This window comes from Rhamphochromis longiceps, linkage group LG22 (assembly GCF_057381845.1).
Source record: "Rhamphochromis longiceps isolate RC_006_pf linkage group LG22, R_longiceps_female_GT1.1, whole genome shotgun sequence".
In the NCBI taxonomy this organism is placed as follows: Eukaryota; Metazoa; Chordata; class Actinopteri; order Cichliformes; family Cichlidae; genus Rhamphochromis; species Rhamphochromis longiceps.
The window spans coordinates 7,507,907-7,529,298 of NC_140577.1; the positions used below are offsets into that span (position 1 = coordinate 7,507,907).

At 41.8% G+C, this 21,392-nt stretch overlaps 2 protein-coding genes across 7 annotated transcripts in view; both read right to left on the minus strand.

Annotated features, from left to right (window-relative positions):
- Window positions 1-1,727, minus strand: part of LOC146643294 (uncharacterized) — a 29,703-nt gene extending 27,976 nt beyond the window's left edge. For 3 of the 5 annotated variants that reach the window (XM_085397000.1, XM_085397001.1, XM_085396996.1), the window contains exons 1-2: window positions 1,209-1,308; window positions 62-188 (exon numbers count right to left, since the gene is read on the minus strand). In XM_085397000.1, the coding sequence (XP_085253126.1) occupies window positions 62-170 (109 nt within the window). In that variant the 5' untranslated portion in view covers window positions 171-188; window positions 1,209-1,308. Of the gene's footprint in view, window positions 1-61; window positions 189-1,208; window positions 1,347-1,600 lie in introns of those variants that run through there. The other 2 variants (XM_085396999.1, XM_085396997.1) reach the window with 2 other exon arrangements.
- Window positions 1,728-2,100: 373 nt separating this feature from the next.
- On the minus strand, window positions 2,101-20,737 carry LOC146643295 (zinc finger MYM-type protein 4-like). 2 transcript variants are annotated; one of them, XM_085397002.1, is made up of 27 exons: window positions 20,506-20,737; window positions 18,046-18,772; window positions 17,541-17,654; window positions 16,542-16,618; window positions 16,240-16,392; window positions 14,627-14,853; window positions 14,277-14,472; window positions 13,899-14,102; window positions 13,352-13,511; window positions 13,149-13,264; window positions 12,870-13,049; window positions 12,476-12,626; window positions 12,213-12,385; window positions 11,961-12,105; window positions 10,426-10,524; window positions 10,284-10,321; window positions 9,895-10,039; window positions 9,334-9,446; window positions 8,620-8,848; window positions 8,004-8,231; window positions 7,738-7,847; window positions 7,077-7,254; window positions 6,791-6,942; window positions 6,534-6,648; window positions 6,193-6,441; window positions 5,898-6,027; window positions 2,101-3,428 (listed from the first exon to the last, which is right to left on the minus strand). In XM_085397002.1, exons 1-27 carry the CDS (start codon window positions 20,566-20,568, stop codon window positions 3,203-3,205), a joined length of 4,698 nt encoding a protein of 1,565 aa, XP_085253128.1. In that variant the 5' UTR covers window positions 20,569-20,737; the 3' UTR covers window positions 2,101-3,202. The 2 variants fall into 2 exon arrangements, with proteins under 2 accessions (XP_085253128.1, XP_085253129.1); XM_085397003.1 differs by lacking the exon at window positions 20,506-20,737 and adding an exon at window positions 20,216-20,492.
- Window positions 20,738-21,392: the final 655 nt, after the last annotated feature.

Genomic DNA, 21,392 nt, shown 5'->3' on the forward strand with positions numbered 1-21,392 from the left:
TTCCTTTAATTTGTCACCCATTCGTGTTCCACTATAAAAGTCTTATATATACACCACATACCTTTAAAGGAGTCTATGAACCTTTCTTCTAGGAAGGGTTTGTCTCTGCAAGCCACAATGTGCACCAGGGCATCTTGCTCTGGATTCACTCGCTTGTGTCGGTTTTCCATGACAGCTGGAAAAATCTGCTGAGCACAACAATTATGGCAATGTAAATATTGCAGCAGACAGTTTATTTATATTCAAGGTTTGAGGCTTGAGGTGTGTTTTCAGTGTGCGAATGCAAGTCAAAACACATCTGGGGTGCTTAAAAATAATGTTATGCCCCACCCACTACTAAAGGAAGTCCAGGACTGCTCTTACTGATAATTGACTAACATAGGAGGGTTGTCAACAAGTCAGTTCACCTTGACGTTCCAGGCTATAAAAGCTGGCCCAGATGAATTGCTTAGTCTCTTTCTCCTCAAGTACACCTGTATGAATCCAGGTTGCATAAGTATCGTAGATTGTATACTTTCAGTACACTCATCCCTTTTATGTACTTGCATACAATATGTTCAACACGCTGCCAACCTTATTCAGAACAACTGTAACTTTTTAGTTGCAATAAATGTGTGTGTGTTTGGTAGGAAAAAAAAATTCAAGAAGCTCATATTTCTAACATTTGTTCACTCAAATGTAAATAGCCCACAAAATTGGGAAAATAAGTTAAACTATCTCATTTTATTTATAAAGTAAAAACTGATACTGATACTACTTTGAACTAATGAATGCACTAAGTACTAAATGTAATTACTTATAATAATAAGTATTTCCACTTGATTTGCAGTGAAGCAGGATGAACAAACTGGCACTAGAGTAGATTTTCCACAGACCTCAAACTTGTACTAAAGTACTTGAGCGGCTCTGCACGTAGAAGTTTGTTCCACTTTCCTCTGTAACTTCTTGGATAAATTTGTCTGTTCTGCTCAGTTGTACCAGGCACTATACAACTGAGCAGAAAACCCATGCATCTGGACAGCTGCAGCTGTATCTGGCTAATGTTTACATTCAGTTAGTTGTACACATACATGCTTTGCTAGTATCCTTGCATTAGCCAGCAGGTGAGAAACAAACCAGCAGTGGTTTCTGAGCTGTTTACCCATTGTTTTAGACCTAGCTAAATGTATTTCAAGAACTACTTCGGTTTCACACCAAACAACAGTTACCTCCGCTTTAGTGTCCACAAGAAAAAACAAGAAGAGCTCCAGGTGTAGCTAGCATAGAAGTAGCCATCTTTCTTGTATGGGTAATGAGAGACCACGTGACGATAAAGGGGCACGATCTGGGAGGAGCGGCGGTATCTCTGACCAATCACTGGCGGTAACGTCAACGATTGACTGCAGCGGCAGCGAATCCGCGGTCGCGATCGTCTCAGCCACTAGGAGCAGCGGAGAACCGTGAAAGTGGAATGAGCAGTTTATGAGGACATGGCGGGGACAAGTACCGTCGGCGTTAAGCGTCCTCGTAATCCGAGTAAAACACACCAACTGGAAATCACATTCATCACATTTGTATCTACTTTTGAGCCGCTTTAACGACTGAATCGATAAATTTTTACCTTATTTCAGAGAGCTCTCCTTCCAAGTCTCTCTGCTCGGAGACCATTTATGCATTACTTCTTTTTAGTTTAGTTCACTGGAAGTGACTTGGATAAAAAACGAAAACAGCGTGGAGACAAAAGTTAGAGAGGCGAGGCTGTTTGGACATGCGCAGAGGGAAAGCGTTACCTGGATGACGAATGCTGAACATCAAGGAAAAAAAACAGGAAGACCACAGAGGAGATTCAAGGATGTAGTGAAGGAGGACATGGAGAGTTATATTGGCAGCATTTAGTGTGATAGAGGATGGAAGGGATAGGATGAGATACTGAAAGATGATCCACTGTGGTGACCCCTTAAGGTTTCACCTTGGTTCGATTTAAGCAACAAAAGGTAGATCTTTTAGGTTCATTAAAAGATCACGGTTTGGGCTGAAATCAAATCACATTACAGATTCTGTCGAGACTAAGAGGCAGACCTCTCTCACAGGTGCAATTGTAGAGTCTCAAAAGAAAACAAGTGTTTTGAAGTTGTTTTTTTATTATTCAAAATGAACATATAATAGAAAACACTCAAGAGAACCTTGGCAGCCATACTCTAAGGGGGTTAAAATAATCTAGACATACACAAACGGACAGCTTTATTTGCTTTCATATAATACCAGAGCTCATTATGCAAAAACTCACTGCTTTAAGGTTTGTTTAGTATGAAATCCCAAAATGAGTTTAAAACTTTAGAGTTGTAGGCTTTTCTCTTCTCAGATTGCTTGAAAGTCATAATGAGGGATAGCAGCTACCTAACACTCAAATCTCTAATTTCTTAAAATGTAATTGAATCACTTCCAAAATCTTTAATCCCTTCAATCAGGCACCAATGATGATTTTTACATTGTTCGATGCTGTAATTTCTTTTCAGGTTGATAAGATCATTTAAAGTATCTGAGGATTATCTGTTAACCACAAAACACAACGTGTGAATTGTGTACATTTTCAACGTTTAGCATCACAACTTAAAAAGGAATCTGGAAGAAAAATCAATCAAATCATGATTCAGGTAAAATCTCCAGTCAGATGTTAAAACTGTGTTTTCTCAAAGTGAGATTGCAACAATTCTTGAGGTGTGCAAAAGTACTGACCCAGGAAATATTCTAACTACTGCAAACACAGACGTGTTCATTTTGGCCTCTGAGGTGTGAATGTAGTGAAACTAACAATATGCAGCTCTCTATTCGGGACCTCCATCACTCCGAGATGGAGGGCTAGCTTTAGAAAAACTTGGAAGTCCAGTGTGCACAGGAAGGTCAGGAATCATAACACATGGAAGGAGATAAAAGTAGTATTTTCCATAAGACACAACCACATAAACACAGGAGGGCAGCTGCGTGCCCTGCTGAGCAGTAAACAGTCTTTAATGCTGAGTCCAGCATCTCAGCCTCACCTCTACATAAGCGATGTGAATCGGAGGTTCTGTCCAAACGTGCGTTTGAAATGTGACTCTTTGCTGTTTCATACTGCTGTTGTGAATGTTTTTTTTTCCTGTCCGTTTATGTTCAGCGAACATTTTTGATAATATCCAAACATTTACATCACTAGCTGCAACTCCGGTAAAAGGTCACTTCACGTTCACTCCGAATCCTCCTCCTCCTCCTCGGGTATAAACGGTGGGTCATCGCTCGTCTGCTGCTTTGTGTCGAGATGCAGCTCTCTGACTGTGAGGATGCGGATGAGCATGGCCTCCATGGTGGTGTCATCCAGAGCGGTGGAGGAGAACCACAGCGGGCTGTTGGGGACACAGCAGCGCTCGGGGTGCAGGTAGAACATGTTGGTTCGCTGCTTAACCGACTCCGAGCTGGGCGGAAGAAACAGGAACAAAGATTTAGATCAATGTGCTGATAAATCAGAGTAAAATGAGGGTCGGCCAGTGGACCATCTCAATCCAGCCTTCCACATCCAAACAAGAAATAAACTTTAAAAGAATCAATGAGTGGCAGGTTTTATTAGTCTTTACTGACATTTAACACTTACCGTATTTTCACAACCATAAGGCGCACTTAAAAGTCTTAGATTTTCTTCAAAAAGTACGGCGCGCCCTATAGCGCAGTGCGCCCTTTGTGTTGTAAGGAGGACGTAGTAGAGAACACCATGAGAACGCTAAAGGGTGAAGTGTGTGCGTTGACTTTATTGCACATACCTGTATAAAAGAACAGGTATGTGCGTTATGCAGGACACCGTTGTTTTAACAACCCTGAAAATGGCAAAGAGACACGCTTACGAAGCACAGAGGAACATGGAAATCGAGCAGCGGCGAGAGAATTTAAGATTAATGAATCGATGGTTCGCAAGTGGAGGAAGCTGGAAAACAAGCTCCGGCAGGTCAAGAAGACGCAGCTGAGTTTCCGCGGACATAAGGCGATCATCGAGCAAAGAACGAGCGGGAGAAGCGTTTCGACGGTCACCATTCGGCTAAAAGCAGTTTCACTTTCACTTTTTATGAAACGGTGCCATTTTTCCATCCGGACCAGGACTACGGTAGCGCAGCAACTTCCAGCGGATTATAAGGAAAAGCTGGCCATCTTCCGCTCCTACTGCAGCAAACACATCGGCGACAAACACATCCAGCGATGGATGACCGATGGAGACCACAGTTTAACCAAGAGTGGAAACCAGCGCCGGGCGAGTTACGCCACAATTTGCCAATGGATTGTAGATGCTTGGGCTAACATGTCTGCTGGCACTGTTGTTCGAGCTTTCGCGAAAGCCGGCATCATTTCCGAGGAGCCGCACGGCACGGAAAGTGACTCTGACAGTGAAGAAAGTGAACCTGGCATGTTTGATGAAGATTTAGCGCAGCTGTTCAATTCAGACACAGAGGATGAGGACTTCGATGGGTTTGATTGATGATAAAAATGTGAGTACCAAACTTTGTTTTGCTCCTGCTTTATTTTTAAATACGCACACTTGTATGCTTGTGTGTTGTTGATGATGACGATTACTGGTAATAAAAATGTGAGTAAGGTACCGAACTCAGGTTTGCTCCCGCTTTATTTTTAAATACGCATACGGTACTTGTATGCGCCCTATGATCCAGTGCGCCTTATGTGTGTGTTAAATACAGTAATGGCACACATAACTGAGACTGCGCCTTTTAGCACAGTGCGTCTTATGGTCGTGAAAATACGGTAACCTTTTATTAGTTGTGCAGTAGTGCAGATCAGGAAAGTGGCAAATGTCGGCTCATTTAAATGTTATGACGCTTAATATTTCAAGTGTAACTTATTATCATATTTAAATTTAAATAAAATTTAAAAGTAATATTAAAAAAAGATATTTCCTATTCCTCTAAAAGAAGGAATAACCTGCAACCTGCATATGGCCAATAAAGCATTCATTCAAATTCAAGTCATGTGATCAGTGTATTTTGCCAAATGGGAAACTGCATCTTTAAAAAACCCAACAAGCCTACTTCATGTAACACAAATGAAACAATATGCTGTCACAAGTAAGAAAACTCAGAGGTTAAGTTCAAATTTAAGGAGATGAATGAGAGGAAGGTAGTTAAGTGCAGAGTCTAAACTTCTCAGGCAGATCCTTCCAGAGCTTTGGTGCCCTGAAAGTTTAGCAGAGGAATACGTCCAACCTGAGCACGAAAAATCAAGATAATGTTTGGCTGAATCTGGCATATTTTCATGATGCATTTGTGTTAGTTAAAATCCTTCTTACATAAACAAACATAAAACTGGAGCTTCTGTCGCGATGCTGAAAGTGATGTGATCTCTTCTTCTGGTTTTAGATCAAACTCTCTGGGCTTAACTGAGCCCACTGAGTGAGTTTTTATTTGTACCTTTCAAAATACTGGTTTTAGACAGTTTTGTGAGCTACTCCTGTAATATCAGGTCTCAAAATCTGACAACAAACAATATATGCGCCACAAAAGAAGCGACTGTAGCTCAGGAGCTGCATCATCCCTTTTTTTAACCAAGTAGCTGTTGCAGGCCGAGAGGCCCCTGCAAAGGTCACCAGTCCGTCGCAGCCTAACACAGATAACTAACCTCACCTACAGCTTATTTAGAAGAAGCAAACAATCAAGTTTTTGTACTCTGGAAGGAAACCTACACAGGCACAGAGAGAAAATACAAACTAGACACTGAAAGATTAAATAAATATACCTATTTAAAATAAAATGAACATAGCAGTTATGTGGGAAAGGTAATGCAAGATTATTGTGCAGCCATTTACTTCACAAAGTTCACGTGCTGAAAGCGGAGTCCAACCAGCCACAGATCCATCACGAGTGCACCAGTGGTTGTACAACACTCACCACTTTGAGAGGTAGAACTCGTAGAGTCTCACGGGACAGCGGAGAGGGTTCTCCGTGTTCTCCATCATCTCCAGGATTTCTTCTTTACTCTCCTCTTCCTTCCGCTTCTTCGCTGGGCCACCCTCTGCATCTGAAGAGGACACATACAGACAGTGTGCAAGTTTCAGGATAATTTGTACATGAAAACAGTCAGAATCTGTTTGACTGCTAATTTTAGGTGGACTGTCGACTCTTAACTGCAAAATCAACGCGTTTAGCTCTGTGTGTTTAAATCTGGCGTTCTGCACGTTGGTACCTGACTCCGCCTCGGGTCCGGACAGCGGTGGGTAGAAGCGCAGGAATGTGGTCTTGGTGTTGTTTAGATTGGTTTTTGTGCAGCGCATGACGTGTGCAAAGGACAGCTGACGGTGCTGCTCCACCTTGGTGAAGCCAAAGTACTTGCAGCAGAAGAAGAGCAGAGTGTTGAGGAGGACGATGGGGGAGTACGCCCCCAGCTGTTTACAGTCCCACAAAAACTCCTCCTCTACACGGGAGTGGATATAACCTGCGGAGGGAAAGTGACCCGCTGTAAATCTGAGCAAACAGACGTTCGTTTGTGTAACACTGACAGAGACAAAGGTGGTGTTGGAAACTCACCACTGGGTGTGATTGAAGGTTTGAAACCTCGCAGCAAGTTGGTGAACTCAGTGGAAAACTTGTTATAGAAGCGATCCATGAAAATGTTCTCCACACGACCGTTTTGAAACAGATACTGCAGAGAAAGACAAAAAGTTTAGAGAACCAGGAAAGTAAAGGAAGTTTGGACTATGTTAGAAAATGGTTAGATATACATGTCATCATATTTATAAGTGTATCCATATTTACACTTAGTTTCTCTGAGAAAAATGTCTTGCCTGTTGGATGCCGAGGCAGAGGTAAAACATGGTGTCGGGCGAGTACGGCTCTCCGTTTGGTCGTTTCACCTCAGCGATGAAGCAGCAGAGGCCGTAGCTGAGCTCAGCGGTGGTGCAGCTAAGAAGATCCTCCTTCAGCTCCAGAGGACGCGCTGACATCAAGATTAAAAGCCATGTTTGTTTGTTTTTAATTATAAAGTCTTAACAGAGACAGGAAAGTCAGAGAATGCAGGAAATGCAGCCCGAAGTGCTGCAGTGTTCAAATGCATTTTATATTCAGACTTACAGCCAAAGCGTGGATTCTCCAGGTTGGGCTGAGTTTGCCTCCACTGGATCCATCGCTTCCAGGCATCAACTCCATATTCACTCTTCAGTTTTGGGATTTCTACTTCCACGGGCTTTTTGGAAGTACTCTTTGCCGAAGACGTTTCAGCAGCCTTAGACTGACGCTGTGGCTTACGACCCTGTGATAACATATAGAGGATGCATTATGGGTATATGTCTGTGAAGGTTCTCAGTCATCCAGGTCATCGTAGTCAAAGGAGCTTGCAAAGAAAAGCGTCTGGACTTCTTTAAGTTGCTTGAAGACGTTTCACCTCTCATCCGAGAAGCTTCTTCTGACCATTATGGGTATAATGGGGACATTTTAGACAACACAGACCAAAGTCATTCAAGTCTTGCAGCTCTGCAGCCTTCTTTGATAAAACCATGCTGGTTATTTTTATGTCCCCATCTAAAGGAGGGAGACATTTAAAACTTTTATTTAAATAAAGAAAAAGAAGGAAAAGGTTGAAAACCTACTATGTTATACTACTACTACTGTTTCCTGTTTTGACACATAATTATGGGTGGAGGGGTCACACGACGCCATCTTTTTGTTACATCATCTCCTTCTCTAATGTTTTGTTGCATATAAAGCCAGCTTTAGATGTGTAAGCAGCAGTTACCCTCTTCTCTCTGGCTTTCCTGTGAGCTTGTCGTCGTACTGGAGCAGCAGGCGGGGGGCTTGGGGACTTGTTGCACTGCTCTCTTTGTTTGGCCATCCTTTCCAGAGTTTCTGGCAATGACATGACATCAAACATGAGACTAAACGCGCAAAAGCCCAGAGCAGATCTTTGAAGGGGTTAAAGTAAAAATGTCCAAAGAAATGTAGATAAACTGGAGATAAACTCCCTGAACGTCCAGTATTATGGGTGTATGCCTATCATCTCACCAACAGTGAAGTCGGCTTCGATGTCCATGGGAGGCGGACCAGGAGGTGGTGCGGGCTCGGGCTCACTGGGCATGCCCACAGATACATCTAAAACTGAGTTGAACTTCTCGCTGGCGTAGGTTTTACTTGGCGACAAGGGCCCCGCGTCAGAGGAGGCATCCTCCCAGCTATTGAGGAAAGTGGCCAGTTCGTCGGTGTCCAAGTCATCACTGTAGTTACTGACATGGTCTACAAAACAACCATCACACTGTCTGTTAGTACAGCATGAATACACTGTTAATAACATCAAAACTATCTGTATGGGAATAAAATGATGCAACTTTGACAGATAACTTGGATGAAATCCTAACATGTGCACGCTGACGTTATTAAAGTTAATTAATTATGCATTTACAAAACTAAATTATAAATATGACAACATTTATTTAGTTTTAGTCAGTTTGGTCAAATATGTCAATACTTCCTTCAAGAGCCACTGGTGCACAAACAAAATAAAACTTAATAAACACAAAACTACAATAGCTTTAACTGTTTAACCCTGTAATATGATGGCTTGATGGCCTTGAGTACCCCCTACTTTCATCTTTTCGTGGCCTCATTAAATGTTTCGTCTCACCATCTGTGACAGGTGCTTCTTGCTTTTCAGGCGTTTTCTTCACCGCTTTTTCCTCTTTGCGCGTCTCCGGCTTGTCGTTATTCTCGTCGTCTTCGGCCACCATCTCCGCCATGAGGATGAGTTCTGCCTCGTATGGATCGGACGGGATCTTCTGTTTGATCTCCTGGATGGTTTCCACAATGCGCTCAGCACTGTCCATTGTCACAGGAAGAAACATTGGCACAGGAAGCTGAGGTAGAAAGAAAGAAGGAGCTCATGAGTGGGACCTTAGTAAGGGCAAAAACAAAGCTGAAGATTAAAGGAGTGTGTAATGTAATTTATCCATGGCGAGAGCCTATCCCAGCTGCCATAGGGCAAGAGGCAGGGTACACCGCAGACAGGTCGCCAATCATTTGAACATCCTGTCTGAATCAAAATGCTATGGGTCACGGGGTCACGCCTATGGTTCATGTGTAAATATATGCGCCCATTTGTTGAGCTACATGTTTTACTTCTTGCTGCTGTTTTTGTTACAGTGTTACAGTGCATGGTTTTGTCACAAGCATGTTAACAGATTCCCAAATAAAATCCATCTTGATCTTAAAATTCCTCATTTTAATTATTCTAAATAAACCTTAAAAAGACAAATGTAAATTCTAAGACAAAAAGTTATGGGAAAACTTTGAATTAATTAGAAATAATAAAGTTCCAAGGTGGTTGCATTGTTAGACATACAGGTAACGGCAGGCCGACAGGCTTGGGAGTGCACTGGCTGTACATGTTCATGGGTACAGGAAGGTACACCGGCACAGGAACAGGCAGGATCACCATTTTTGGGAAGATATCATCTACAGAGAGAGAAAAAAAGGGAATAGTAGTCGTGATTAGATAAGAACATGGCACAGAGTTTGCTCTTGCAGTAAGTATGTTTAAAGAGGAAGCATGTACAGTGTGCAAAGACAAACAAATACTTTACATTTAGTCTTGTCTGTAAAATCGTGAGCATACATTAGTGCTCTGCCCAGAAAGTTCAAACTTCAAAGCATCAGTTAAGCATTTGAATAAGATTCCTCTCCACAAGCATTCGCTGTCTTCATAACAACATAAGCTTAGCTGATTATGACCCTTACCCTTTAACCTGTGTTTGTGACCCGAGCGTTAAACGCTGTGAAGTGCAGCTAGCAGCAGTAATTCAGCTGTAATCAATCAGATTGAACAGCTATTTGAAGCTTTTTAAACACAGAGTAAAGCGGAGGTGTTGCCCTGACAGAGACACTGCCTGTGTGCTTCTTTTACCCGTCTGTGCCTCCACGTCGACCGTCTGCGTTTTGCAGGAGACTCCTTTGTTCTGCACCAGCGGTCTACACAGCAGAGCCTTGTTCTTCAGGATTTTAGTCGGGGGAGGAGGATGAGTCTTCACCGTTTCGGTCTGAATGCTGATCTGAAGGACAGAAAAATGACAATAACATCTCTAAAGTTACTCATCTGTAACACTACACGGGCTACTTCCTTCAAGCTAAAAGTGACTGAACTAAATGTCCCAAAGATTTCCTTTTAAAAGCAAAAGTGCGTCATTTCAACTAAGAAATATATTTTTCATAAACATAACTTACACTGAAAAAAAGGAATTGGAAAAAATACAACTGTATACAAAAAGAATACATGAATTTAAAAAATGTACTTACGTGTCCAGAGGTCTTTGACTGAGAGTTTGATGCTGTACCTGCAGAAAAAAGGCAAAATATGAAACTCGTGCAGCTACTGATGATTAACAGTACAAAATGATTTCTTTTTAATATCTTGCGTGTGTTTGTTTTTGTTTTGTACTTTGTTGGGCACTTCTATCAGAAGTGTTAGGTTTTCCTTTTGGCGTGCCAGCGAGCGAGATGACGTTGGCGATCACAGGTGTGGCCTCTCCTGTGCTGGCTGAAAGCAAAACAGCAACAAACTTAAAACGTCTCAGTAGGAAGTCGCTCCCGACTTCTTCCTAAATCCTCAGAGAGAGGCATTCTTGGTCTTACTTTGTGACCCAGTTGCAAAACATTTTTTAGTTTTTCTAGTTTAAGAATTAAGTTGTGGGGCTTTACAAATTGTGGCAGCACTCTTTAATGCATAGAACTTGCAATACCAAAGTATTGATATATGTATGTGTGGATGTACAGCTGTATACACGGGCATATATTGTCTTCCCATGACCTCATAATATTTTGTCTGTTTTGTTTGGTTTTGTTTGTCTGTTTTGTTTTTCTGCATAAAAATGTTCCTAAATAAATAAAAAGTATCAAAAAAAAAAGAATTAAGTTGTGCACGACTGGTAAACATTTAGCTTTGTTGCCTTAATAGTTAGTACCAGAAATATTCATATTTTATTAAAGAACAACAACAGTTAACAGCTGGTGTCAAACATGCAGTCCAGTGTTGCAGCAGCTCAGTTTTACAGTCTTGCATGCAATGCAAATGTTGCCATCAGATGATGAACGAAACAGTCAGTGCCATCCAACTTCACATTGACTCATTCATGGAGATTATACATTACACTGCAACAACTGTGCATGCGGTGGGCATCAAAGAAGCCGACAGTGTTGTCTCGGAGCTGTCTGCGTCCGCAACACAGTATGAATCTAGGCCTCAGTGCCTCTTTGATTTACCACATTAGCATTTCTTGATGGTCTGTCTTTACAGCAGCACAGTGGTTAAGGCTGTGGGGTCACAGTAAGAGCTCTGTGGGTTTTCTGTGAGGAATTTATATGTTCACCATGTGTCTGTGTGGATTCTCTCCAGGTGACAGTTTCTTCCCACAATCCTGAGACGTGCATGTTATGTTACATAGTAATTCTAAATTGGCCTTAGGTGTCAACATGACCACAAATGATTGCACATCTCTCTGTGCTAGCCCTTAACATCAAACTGGCCACTCAATCAAAAGAAAGTAATACTTCGCTTTACTACAGTTTTAAAGACTGCTAAGGAAAGCTTAGCCAAACTCATCAAACCCAAACTGATTTTATCAAAAGCAGCAGCTTCAAAAGTCATTAATTAAACTTTAAACATGTCTGAATAAGCCTCACTCTATTCCAGCTGTCATAGGTTGAGGCAAATTACACCCTAGACAGCATGCCAGTCCATCACAGGGCTGACTCAGAACCTCACACTCCTGAAACCAGTTTAGATTACTCCAACACTTAAGTAAAACAGGAGGAAACACAGAGACTGGGAGAACGCACAGGTTCCACACAGAAAGCTCCGCCCAAAAAGGCCGATCAAACCGGTGAGGCAACAGTGCTAACCACTACACCATTAAAAAAAAAATATAAATCAGATGAAGTTACAGATTCAAACAGGGATAAAAACACGGTATGCACCTTTCACGACTTCACCCTGCGTGGCCACTGTCTCACAGCAGAACTGCAGCAGACAGCTGAGGTCGCAGAAGTGTTTGACTTCCCCGAGCATGGGAAGGCTCTGCTTTAGCTTCCCTTTCCGCCCGCAGGTGTCGCACTTTGCAACCTGAGTGGAAAAGCAATGTGTTTACGTGGAGGAGGAGATCATGCTCACGGAGATTACCGCTTTGGTGTAAAACTATGATTTTAATATCTTTACTGCGGTTTGCTTACGTGGCAGAACAGCATGGTGTACTTGGACCTGCACTCCTCCGAGCAGAACTCCTCCGTCGAGCCTCCGTACTGCGCCGTCACCAGCTTCTTTGAAACGGAGTGGCAGTAAACACAGGAGTGACAGTGCTTCCCCCAGTTTTTACTCAAGTCGTGTCTGAACAGGAGCTTACAGCCTGGACACACAGAAATAAATAAAATAAACACAGATTTCAGAGCAGAATCGGGTTCTTACAGCTGACGAATCGATTTCCACGACTCCTTACCGTCGCTGCAGAAGTAACAGTCTTTGTTGTTGACTCTCTTCACGTCTCTGGTGATCTTTTCGATCATACAGTACTCGCACACACTCGTCACGTTGTTGGCTTTCTTAAACTCGTGAGAACAGTCCACGCTGCACAGAAAAACCATCTTGTCCTGCACGCACACACAGAAGATACAAATCATGAGAAATGTCAGCCTGAACGGACAAGGTCTATTTTCTGTGTTCATTTTCTTGAAAGTGTTGACAAGACTTTACCCGAGAGGACCAAAAGCATTTCAGGTCCTCATCCGAAATGCCGTGACTTTCATTTAAAGCCCACAGGAACACTGTTGTGGTATTACTGATCTCTAAATGTAAAACTTTCCACTCATAATTTATTTGTTTCCATTAATTACCTTCATTTGGATGAGCTCAGGTTTAAAAGTGATGACGCGGGAGCACTGGAAGCAGTTCACTTTCTGGGACACTTTTGCCTCCTGTTGCACTGGCGTTGTACTAACGGGCTGAATTTGGGACGATCCCATGGGCAGCTTCGTAAAAACATTCACCTGCTTCTGCGACTGCTTAAATTTTTCCTAAAGCGCAGAAAAAGAAACAACAGAAGTCTGAAATACCAGCTTTCATTTTTCAAAAATCTTTCTTAGGTTTGTCTTTAAATAACTTTAAGTAAATACCTGAAAAGCCATGACACACGGGAGAGTGCAGAAATTCCTGATTGAGGTATCGGACATGGCCAGGTGGTAGGACGGTACGCTGTTTTTGCCACAGTTATCACAGTTTATCCGAGCACCTGAAACCAAATTAATCCATCATAAACAATCATTTAACAAAAACAAGTACAAGGTTTAATCTTCAATGAGAAGCTGGTATCGCGTACCTGAAGAACTAACAGTCTGGACTTTGTACGCCATCACACAGCTGCTGCTGCAGAAAAGATCCACAGAGTCATCACTGTTTTTGCTGTCCACCATTTCTGCCACAAAGCGGGCGGTGCGACACATTGTGCACGGCTGGGTCATCTTGGTTATCTTGCTTTTCTGTGAATTAATTTTAAAAAACAAATATGAGGCATGTTGCAAACAACCTCAACCGTTTTAACTCTCAGAGTAAGAAAGAGGAGGCGAGAAAGTTAACTGGCTTTGTTTCCCACATGTGCTGACACTCAGTGCAGGCATGCAACTTTAAAATAGTGCTAAAAAATTTAACTCTTTCCCCTATAGAGTCGAAATCTGAAGACCCCCTCTGTTCTTTTAATGAACAGTTTAGACACCACCAATAAAGTTTGCAGGTTTTTCAAAGGGTAGCTCCACATGCAGAGACCACCCTCTGCCTTCTGAGTTACTCAAACTGGGCTTTCAAGAGTTCAAATGAAGACTAATTCAAAATAAATGTATCTGCAATGAAGCAGAGAACTGTTTCCATACCTCTTTGTATTTCCCCAAACAATCCAGGTTGCACACGGTTTTGCTGCCCTCTTCCAGCTTCAGCATGAGCGGTTTGCTGTGGCAGTACGAGCCACAGTTGGCGCAGCCCGCCATCGAAAGGTTATTTACTGTACGGAAGCGGTTAAAGCAGGCGTCACTGCACATCTTGTGGACAGCGCCGCTCAGTATCACCTCATGTTTGCTCTGCAGAGAGACGACAAAGAGCAGCACAGGTGAAGAGTGTTCACACTATCAGCATAGTTTCATATGGTGTAAATAATGCATGAGACAACGAGGACATTTTTAACACGGTTTGGATAATTCTATATTAAATAATTGAAATAATCATTAGCGGCAGTCCTGTTCTGTTCGACTTACGACACAGTATCTGGTGCACATGCTGCAGAGTGACTGTGGTACAGTCTGTAGAGCTTTCACAGCAACAGCAGTTTTCCTGAAGTTGGAGACAGTTTTCTTGTAGTTGAAGGACGTCAGGCAGATCTGGCCACAGAACTCTTTCATGAGTCCTTTGAGATCCGGAGCCAGGATGACGTCTTGAGGCCGAATTATCAACCTAAAGGAACGAGAGGAAAAGAGGCCAAGGAGAAATCCAAATTCAATCAAACTACAATGCAGTTTACTTTGAGGCGTATCATTTGGTGACATTACTTCACCCATCAAACAGTAGTAATAACAGTAGTAAGCCTACTCTCGTCTGCAGAACTCACTTTTGGCAGTTGTGGCAGATTTTAGTGGCTCCCCTGGCCTGAGACAATGAGAGGCAGGTGGTGGAGCAGAAGAGCGCTGGAGAGCCCTTCCTCTGGAAAGCCGTCTGTCCCTTCATCAGGTTCTTCTTACAGTGAGCGCAGAACATGTGCGAAGACGGCGGGCTAACGATGGGCAGCGTCTGCGTTTCAGAACTCTCAGAATACACGGATCCGATCCTCAGGTCCTCCTTTCAACATGAGAGAAACGTCAGTAACGGTTCAGGGATTCAGGCTTCATTCTCAGAAACTGGACCCAGACCAGATCCTGACTGATGATGTTATATATTATTATATTATACTAGCAGCAACAGATTTTCTCTTTGGTGTTCTCCGGGTTTCCCACAGCTGTGGAATTTTCTAGACATCAGCTAAGGAGATCCACGTGACAATGAAAATGTCCAAGCTAGTGAGATCTGACACTAAACAGTTTTAAACCTGCAAAGTCCAAATGTGACAACATGTCATGTTCTGCCACCAAACCTATCACTTACACAAGTAATCATATGTTTGCAGCTGGTTTCCTGCTGCTGTTAACTCCATGTAAGAAAGAATAATTCTCTTCTTCCTTCAATTTCCAGATTTCAGGTGTGAAAAGGTTTTAATGCTGCAAAGTAGTGAATTAACCATATTTTATGGCAATGGTGTAATACTGGTAGAAATATGTTGCTTTAGGAACTACGTGGATATTTCAGGAAGTCTAGTTTGAGGTACAGATCTGTGAGTCTGAACCTCTTCCTGCACTCTGGTTTATTACAGGAGTGGGAAACGCACTGCAGGTTTTTGATATCACCCTGAATCAAATAACTAGTTCATCACCAGGCCTCTGGACATATTGATATTGATTTAGCCATTTGAATCAGCTGTGTTGGATCAAGGACACGTCTAAAACCTGCAGGACACCGGCCCTCGAGGCCTGGAGTTCCCCACCTCTCGTCTATTAGACTCAGTGTCAGTCATGCCAAGTATACAATAGCCAGAATAAAGAACTGATGAAACGAAGAAACCAGTAATTATCCTGAAACATGCAAGTTCATGTGTGAGTCTACCTGATCTTGTCCCAGTTTTTTTTTGTCTTGGTATCATTGCTGCTCACAGACTGGCTCCATACATACAAGTTACCCCCTCCAACTATCACAAGCAAGCCAGAGGACAACCACTCTCAGTGTTCTAGGTCTAATGCAGGGTGTCCGGTCATATGGACATGCCCAAACCATCTCAAATTCTCAGATTCTGAAAGATTCTCCTCCTTCATATACGCAGGCCTGTTCTCCCTCTGTCGTTGTCGTAACTTCCACCTTTTTTTGGGACCACTCCATCATACTCCCAGCTCGTGTCAAGTGTTCTTTTGCAGCCACTTTGGACTCGTTGTTTTACACCTTTGCACTACTTCCTTTCCAGCCTTTTTGTTCACTACATGGGTTTTGAATATCAAATATTTCATTTCAGTAACTGCTGTTCCATCTCCCAAACTTTCTGCAACTGTCTCCACACCTGATCGTTGCGTGACAGCTCTGCATACGCTTGCCAAATCTAATAGCATAACTCCACAAATCCTTAAGCAGAGTGTGTCTCACCCTTGCAGTATTAGGCTCATCTTTCACACTTGCTGTAGAGGAACTGGACATTAGAGCTTGTTCATATTCCTCATCCACCGGCTCGTCCTTCACAGTGACCAACGGAGGTGAAGGAGACAACTTGACACTTTGGGTTGAAGTGTGCAGCCTCTCCTAGAACAAGGAGTACATGTATATGCTGTTTATTTTGACGGAAAGCTTATGGCGACAGCCTAATCAATAGTTTTCAATAACCTTTCACGTATATTAATAGAGCAGGTAAGAAAAGCCTGAAACCTAAATTCTATCTTACTTCTACTTACAACGTCTAATCTCGGTATAGAAAGCTTGACGACTTTCATGCCGTTCAACATCATCGCCGGTGACGAGCTGTCTCTTCCTACAAGAACACGTGAGCAGCGTGTGAGCAAGTGTAAAAGGAAGTGAACACAAAAACATGAAGAACATGAATGAATGACAACATTCACAACTGTCACTGTGTCGGACAAAACAAAATTCATACTGAACCACGGTCTGAGTGTTAAGATATTTAAAAAAAAGATTGTGTTTTTAGTGGCTCTATGGTGTCATGGTTTAATCATTCATTTAACCAGTCAATGATCCCTCGTTTAACCCTGGGAGGAGACAAAAATACCTCCAGGGTTGCTTCAGGAAGGGAACCTGGTGTAAAACGCCTCCAAATCAAACATGCTCATGAATAACAGAGCAGCCGAAAAGCAGCTTTATGTTGGGAGTGAGCCATTAAACTCAAAAATATTCAGCAATGTTAAATTTTATTCAGTGTTTTCTTAGTTGCACAGTTACAACCATTTTAACCAACTAAGAGCCAAAATGCTGAGATGCTTGTTTGCCTTTGACCATTTCAGAAGGGACAAATACTTCCTTTATTAGCGTGTTCCCTTTTGGCTGCATGTGTAAACATAACAGGTCAGCACACAGCAGCAGATCTGTATCACTTTATTTGATGTATATCTCTGCATTTTAATTTCTATCAATAACAAGAAAAAAAAGAAAATTGGGTTTGTTCAGTCAAATTTGAAAAGATCTTTGGACTCTAATAAAGCATAAGTATTTCACAAAGGTTCAGTCAGGATAGTCGTTTCATTTGAACCGTACCATTTTAGTCTTGTTATATACAATTTATGTGTGTGGATTTCTAGGGGTGGTTTTCTGTTTATTTATTACAAATTTAATAAATTTAACGAAAATATTAATATTAAAGTTTATTCTGCTGCCAAGCTTTTCCACATAATGAGATTTTAATTTCGTACTATTTGTATTTTGGCATTAAGATCACCCACCTGTACTTCCTGTGGCCTCAGACGATGGAGACGAGCTGGACTGCATCAAGTCTGAAGTTGTGGGTTTTACATCAGCTTCCTCCGTAACAGAGTTACTGTCCTCCGTCACTGAGGCTGTGTGGGAATTTTAAAGCACAGCATTTAGTGGGATGATGAAAACTACGCCTTGTTGAGAGACTTTCTGCCATGCTGCCTTTAAAGGAGGAGTGAAAGCATTTCTAAAGCTCAGTGTGCTCTGACGTGGACTCGCAGAGGGTTGCAGGGTAACAAAGGTCAAAGGGTCTTTTTAAAGAAGCCTGTCTGCATTTAAAAGTTACAAAATGTTTGTAGTGGTCGCTTTTTAGGAAATACATTTTTGGCCTTTAGCAGATGAAGGAGTGTCAGGGTAGATGTTTTCTCATATTTGCTGATATTAAAAGTTTTATTTATTTAGATAATTTCCTACAAGATCATAAAGATTCTATTTTGCATCTACAAATGTACCAATCAAAGAGCATCTTTATACCTGTATTAGAAGCATCAGGTGAGCGGCTGCTTTCCATATCCTTCAAGCTGTTCTGTTCCTCCTCTTTCATCTGAGCTTCCTGCTCCACCTGATCCACTGTACCGATGTCCATCATCTCATCGAGTTCATCGCCCGCTGTCAAAACCTTTGGTTTACAGCAGATGGATGACTCCTGCTCTGTGCAGACTTCCTCCTTAGTGTCATTGCTTGTGTCCATGTTTTCATCAGTGTTTTTTATTTCTTTCTCCTCCTCACGATCAGGAGCTGCGTCCATGCATGCATCCTCACTGACATCTGCTACTGCAGGGCTTTCCTCTTGGCTCTCATCCTTCCCTGCAAGATCTTCTGCCTTTGACTCAACCCCTTCATCAGATATCACCTCAAGACCCTCGTCACATTTCACCTCAGGAGCCTCTTTTTGGGGCTCTGTGGTGCTACCTGGCTCACCATCATTAACCGTAACGGTCTCCTCTGTCTCCTCTGCAGAAAAAGCTTGTGATGGAGATGTAGAACCAACAGAGTGGATCACCTCAGTCTCAGTTTCTTTAAGTTCTGCTTCTTCACTTTCCATGTCTTTTTCAGCAGCAGCAGCATCATCATTATCCTCTTCCCTCTCTTTGGAAAGTTCATGGGAAGATTCATGAACGTGTTCCGTTTCTCCAGCGTCCACCGATGCTGCTGCTTCTGAAACTGCCTCCACAGCCTCTCCATCGGTCCCTTCTGTTACCTATGATGGACAATAGACAGTTTACAGAACACACAAGTCTCTGCTCTGTAACTAAGCCAATCACTAATGTCCACAATGGACAAAAACAGAACAATTAGTTCTGCAATTTCTAGATTTGCACTTCTATAAAATATGATATGCAGCAACGACTGCGAATCTGAGAATTCAATTATTTTTATTGTCATTCCAACAGATGTATTTACAGGCAGTAAAAGTAAATTTTGCACTCAGGTTCTGGTTAAAAGCCAACATAAAAGAGAACAGACAAGAGCAAGATATACAGAAACAAAGAATACAAAACAACAGAGGTGTGTGATGCAAAGACCAGATGAAAGCTGACCAATAAAAACTAATTTTAGAAACCAAACATTTATATCTGCACTTCCTGCATAGCTGTGAGTATTTTATGCTGTGTCCGTTTTAGTGGTTTGAAAGGAGACTTCTTTTAAAGACCCAAACATTTCTGTCACTCCTCATGCATGGTGGGGTTTTAAAATAATTAAAACACTACAGATACATTTAAAATCTTTACTTAGCTACGCTGACGCAACTCAACCAGATATGCTTCTTCTTTTTTTTTTTAAGATATTCACTCAAGACCGAACATGACTGTGTCTAAGAGTTTCAAAACCACAGGGCTGTGAAATATGAGCTGCACAAAACCTAAGTACGGCAGGAAACACGTCCCACCACTCTGTAGCCAAATTTAAACAAGGTGGTTGTTGTGCAGTTAATAATAAAGCTCTAAAATCAAAACCAAGTACAGAAATGTCTGCCAAACACCAGTTTAATCAAAGAAAGACTAAAAAGCTGTCTCAGACCTAAAAATATCCATCTTTGCTGATACTGAATTCTCCTGCAGACTCATAATGCCCATGATGCTTCACTCTTCAAACTAAGGTGTTTGAAACACAAGCAGAGGAAATGGTCACACCGCAGGGATGTGCATACCACATTAATATAACCTCATTTTAGGGATATAAAAGCGCTACCATAAGCTGATCTGAAGCACTAAAAACACCGTGAACTGCTTCCATGTGCAGCAGGATCAAGCTCAGCAGTGTCTGCTACTCTGACTGCATCGTGTAATTAATTAAATAACCTTTAAAACTATCAGTAGGGCTAGTCAGTGCTCAGGTTTGGTGCAGGTTAAAGACGACCGCATTTTGCGAAGCTAAATTCTGCAGCACGGATTTGTGCAAAGTTTAGCAGCCTAAGTTTGCAATAGAGGTACCTTATCAGGGACCATTTAATAAACACGGGGTGTGTTTCACACACACACACACACACACACTCAGTACAGATTCAATGCAAAGGTTTAATTTCTGTTTTAGGCGTGCAGCAACACCATAACAAGTTAGCTTACTACAGCGTGGCTGCTGCACAAAGGTTTGACAAATGGCTGTAATACTCCGTTAGACTGTAGGTAATGGGTGTTATTACCTCTGTACAAGTCACTTTCTTGGAGTTAGCCATGTTTTGTTGATATATTAATTAGCAGACCTGTAAAGAGAGAACTACTAGCTCAGCCTTTGCTAAGCTAACGCTAACCTGCTTACAGATCCATGCAGCTACGACTGCGGTTAGTCTCCCTCCGTGTTTTCACCACGCAATAAATAACCTCTGCACATGTTAAATACCCGCTCTGTTTATAATTCTTTTGGATGCAGATATATGATTTTAAAAAGTGTAGTTCACCGCCGTAACAACGTGCACAGAATTACCGCGCCGACCTGCACAGGAGTCACTTGATTGGTGGTCAGACGTTCGCATCCGCTAGTTCCCGTATCGGCCATGGTGGTCCCAAATCACCAATTCTTTTAGTTTAATAATAAAATGCGACTAAGCAATGGTAAACAAACTCCAAAACAGAAAAACGTTTCAAATGCATCCCCTTGCTACAATCATATGCGTCCAGTCCAACAGGACCGTTTGTTTTCCTTCTTCTTCTTCGGTCAAGGTCTACCCCATCTTTGGGGTTGCTTTTCCGCCTCCTAGTGGCAAGAAAAATACTACAATGGTGGGAGCCAAAATAATATGTATCTCACCCAAATAGAACTGCTATTTGTATTTGTTGGTATCATAATAATAAATTGTATTTTGTACAGTGTTTCAAATGTTACACATTTTAAACGTCTTCACAGAAATAACCAAATAAACACCAAATAACATAAACGAGGCCAATGAAAGGTAAAACATTACAGTAAGTGAGAAATTTCTGAAGTAAACAACAGTTCAGGAAATTGGTTTTAACTAAGCACCAATCTTGTACGCCAGTAAAAGTAATTTTATCAATACACAACATAGTTTACATTGTTATCAGCAAATTTCTGCTGTTGACAGAAACAGGGCGTAAACACACTTTGTGCCTTCATGTGAATAAAGTAGAAACACACTAATTTGCATACACAACACACATGTTGGACTGTTAAAAAGAGCACAAAGGTTTTTATTTTAAGCTTATACAGTCTGTTTTATAGTTTTGAAAGAAATAATCTCTGACTGTATCAGCATGATCAAGATTATTTGCTATAAAACCATCAATATATATATCAGCATAACTACATTTTATTTTCTGTTAGTGGCTCATTAATCTGCAAAACCTTACTTTTTCATGCAT

Coding starts and splice junctions, on each gene's coding strand:
- LOC146643295 (XM_085397002.1), bottom strand. CDS start 20,568: ATGGCCGATACGGGAACTAGCGGATGCGAACGTCTGACCACCAATCAA. Junction 14,473..14,626: donor ATCTGCCACAACTGCCAAAA/GTGAGTTCTGCA, acceptor TCGTTCCTTTAG/GTTGATAATTCGGCCTCAAG. Junction 10,525..11,960: donor GCAGGGTGAAGTCGTGAAAG/GTGCATACCGTG, acceptor TTTTGCTTTCAG/CCAGCACAGGAGAGGCCACA.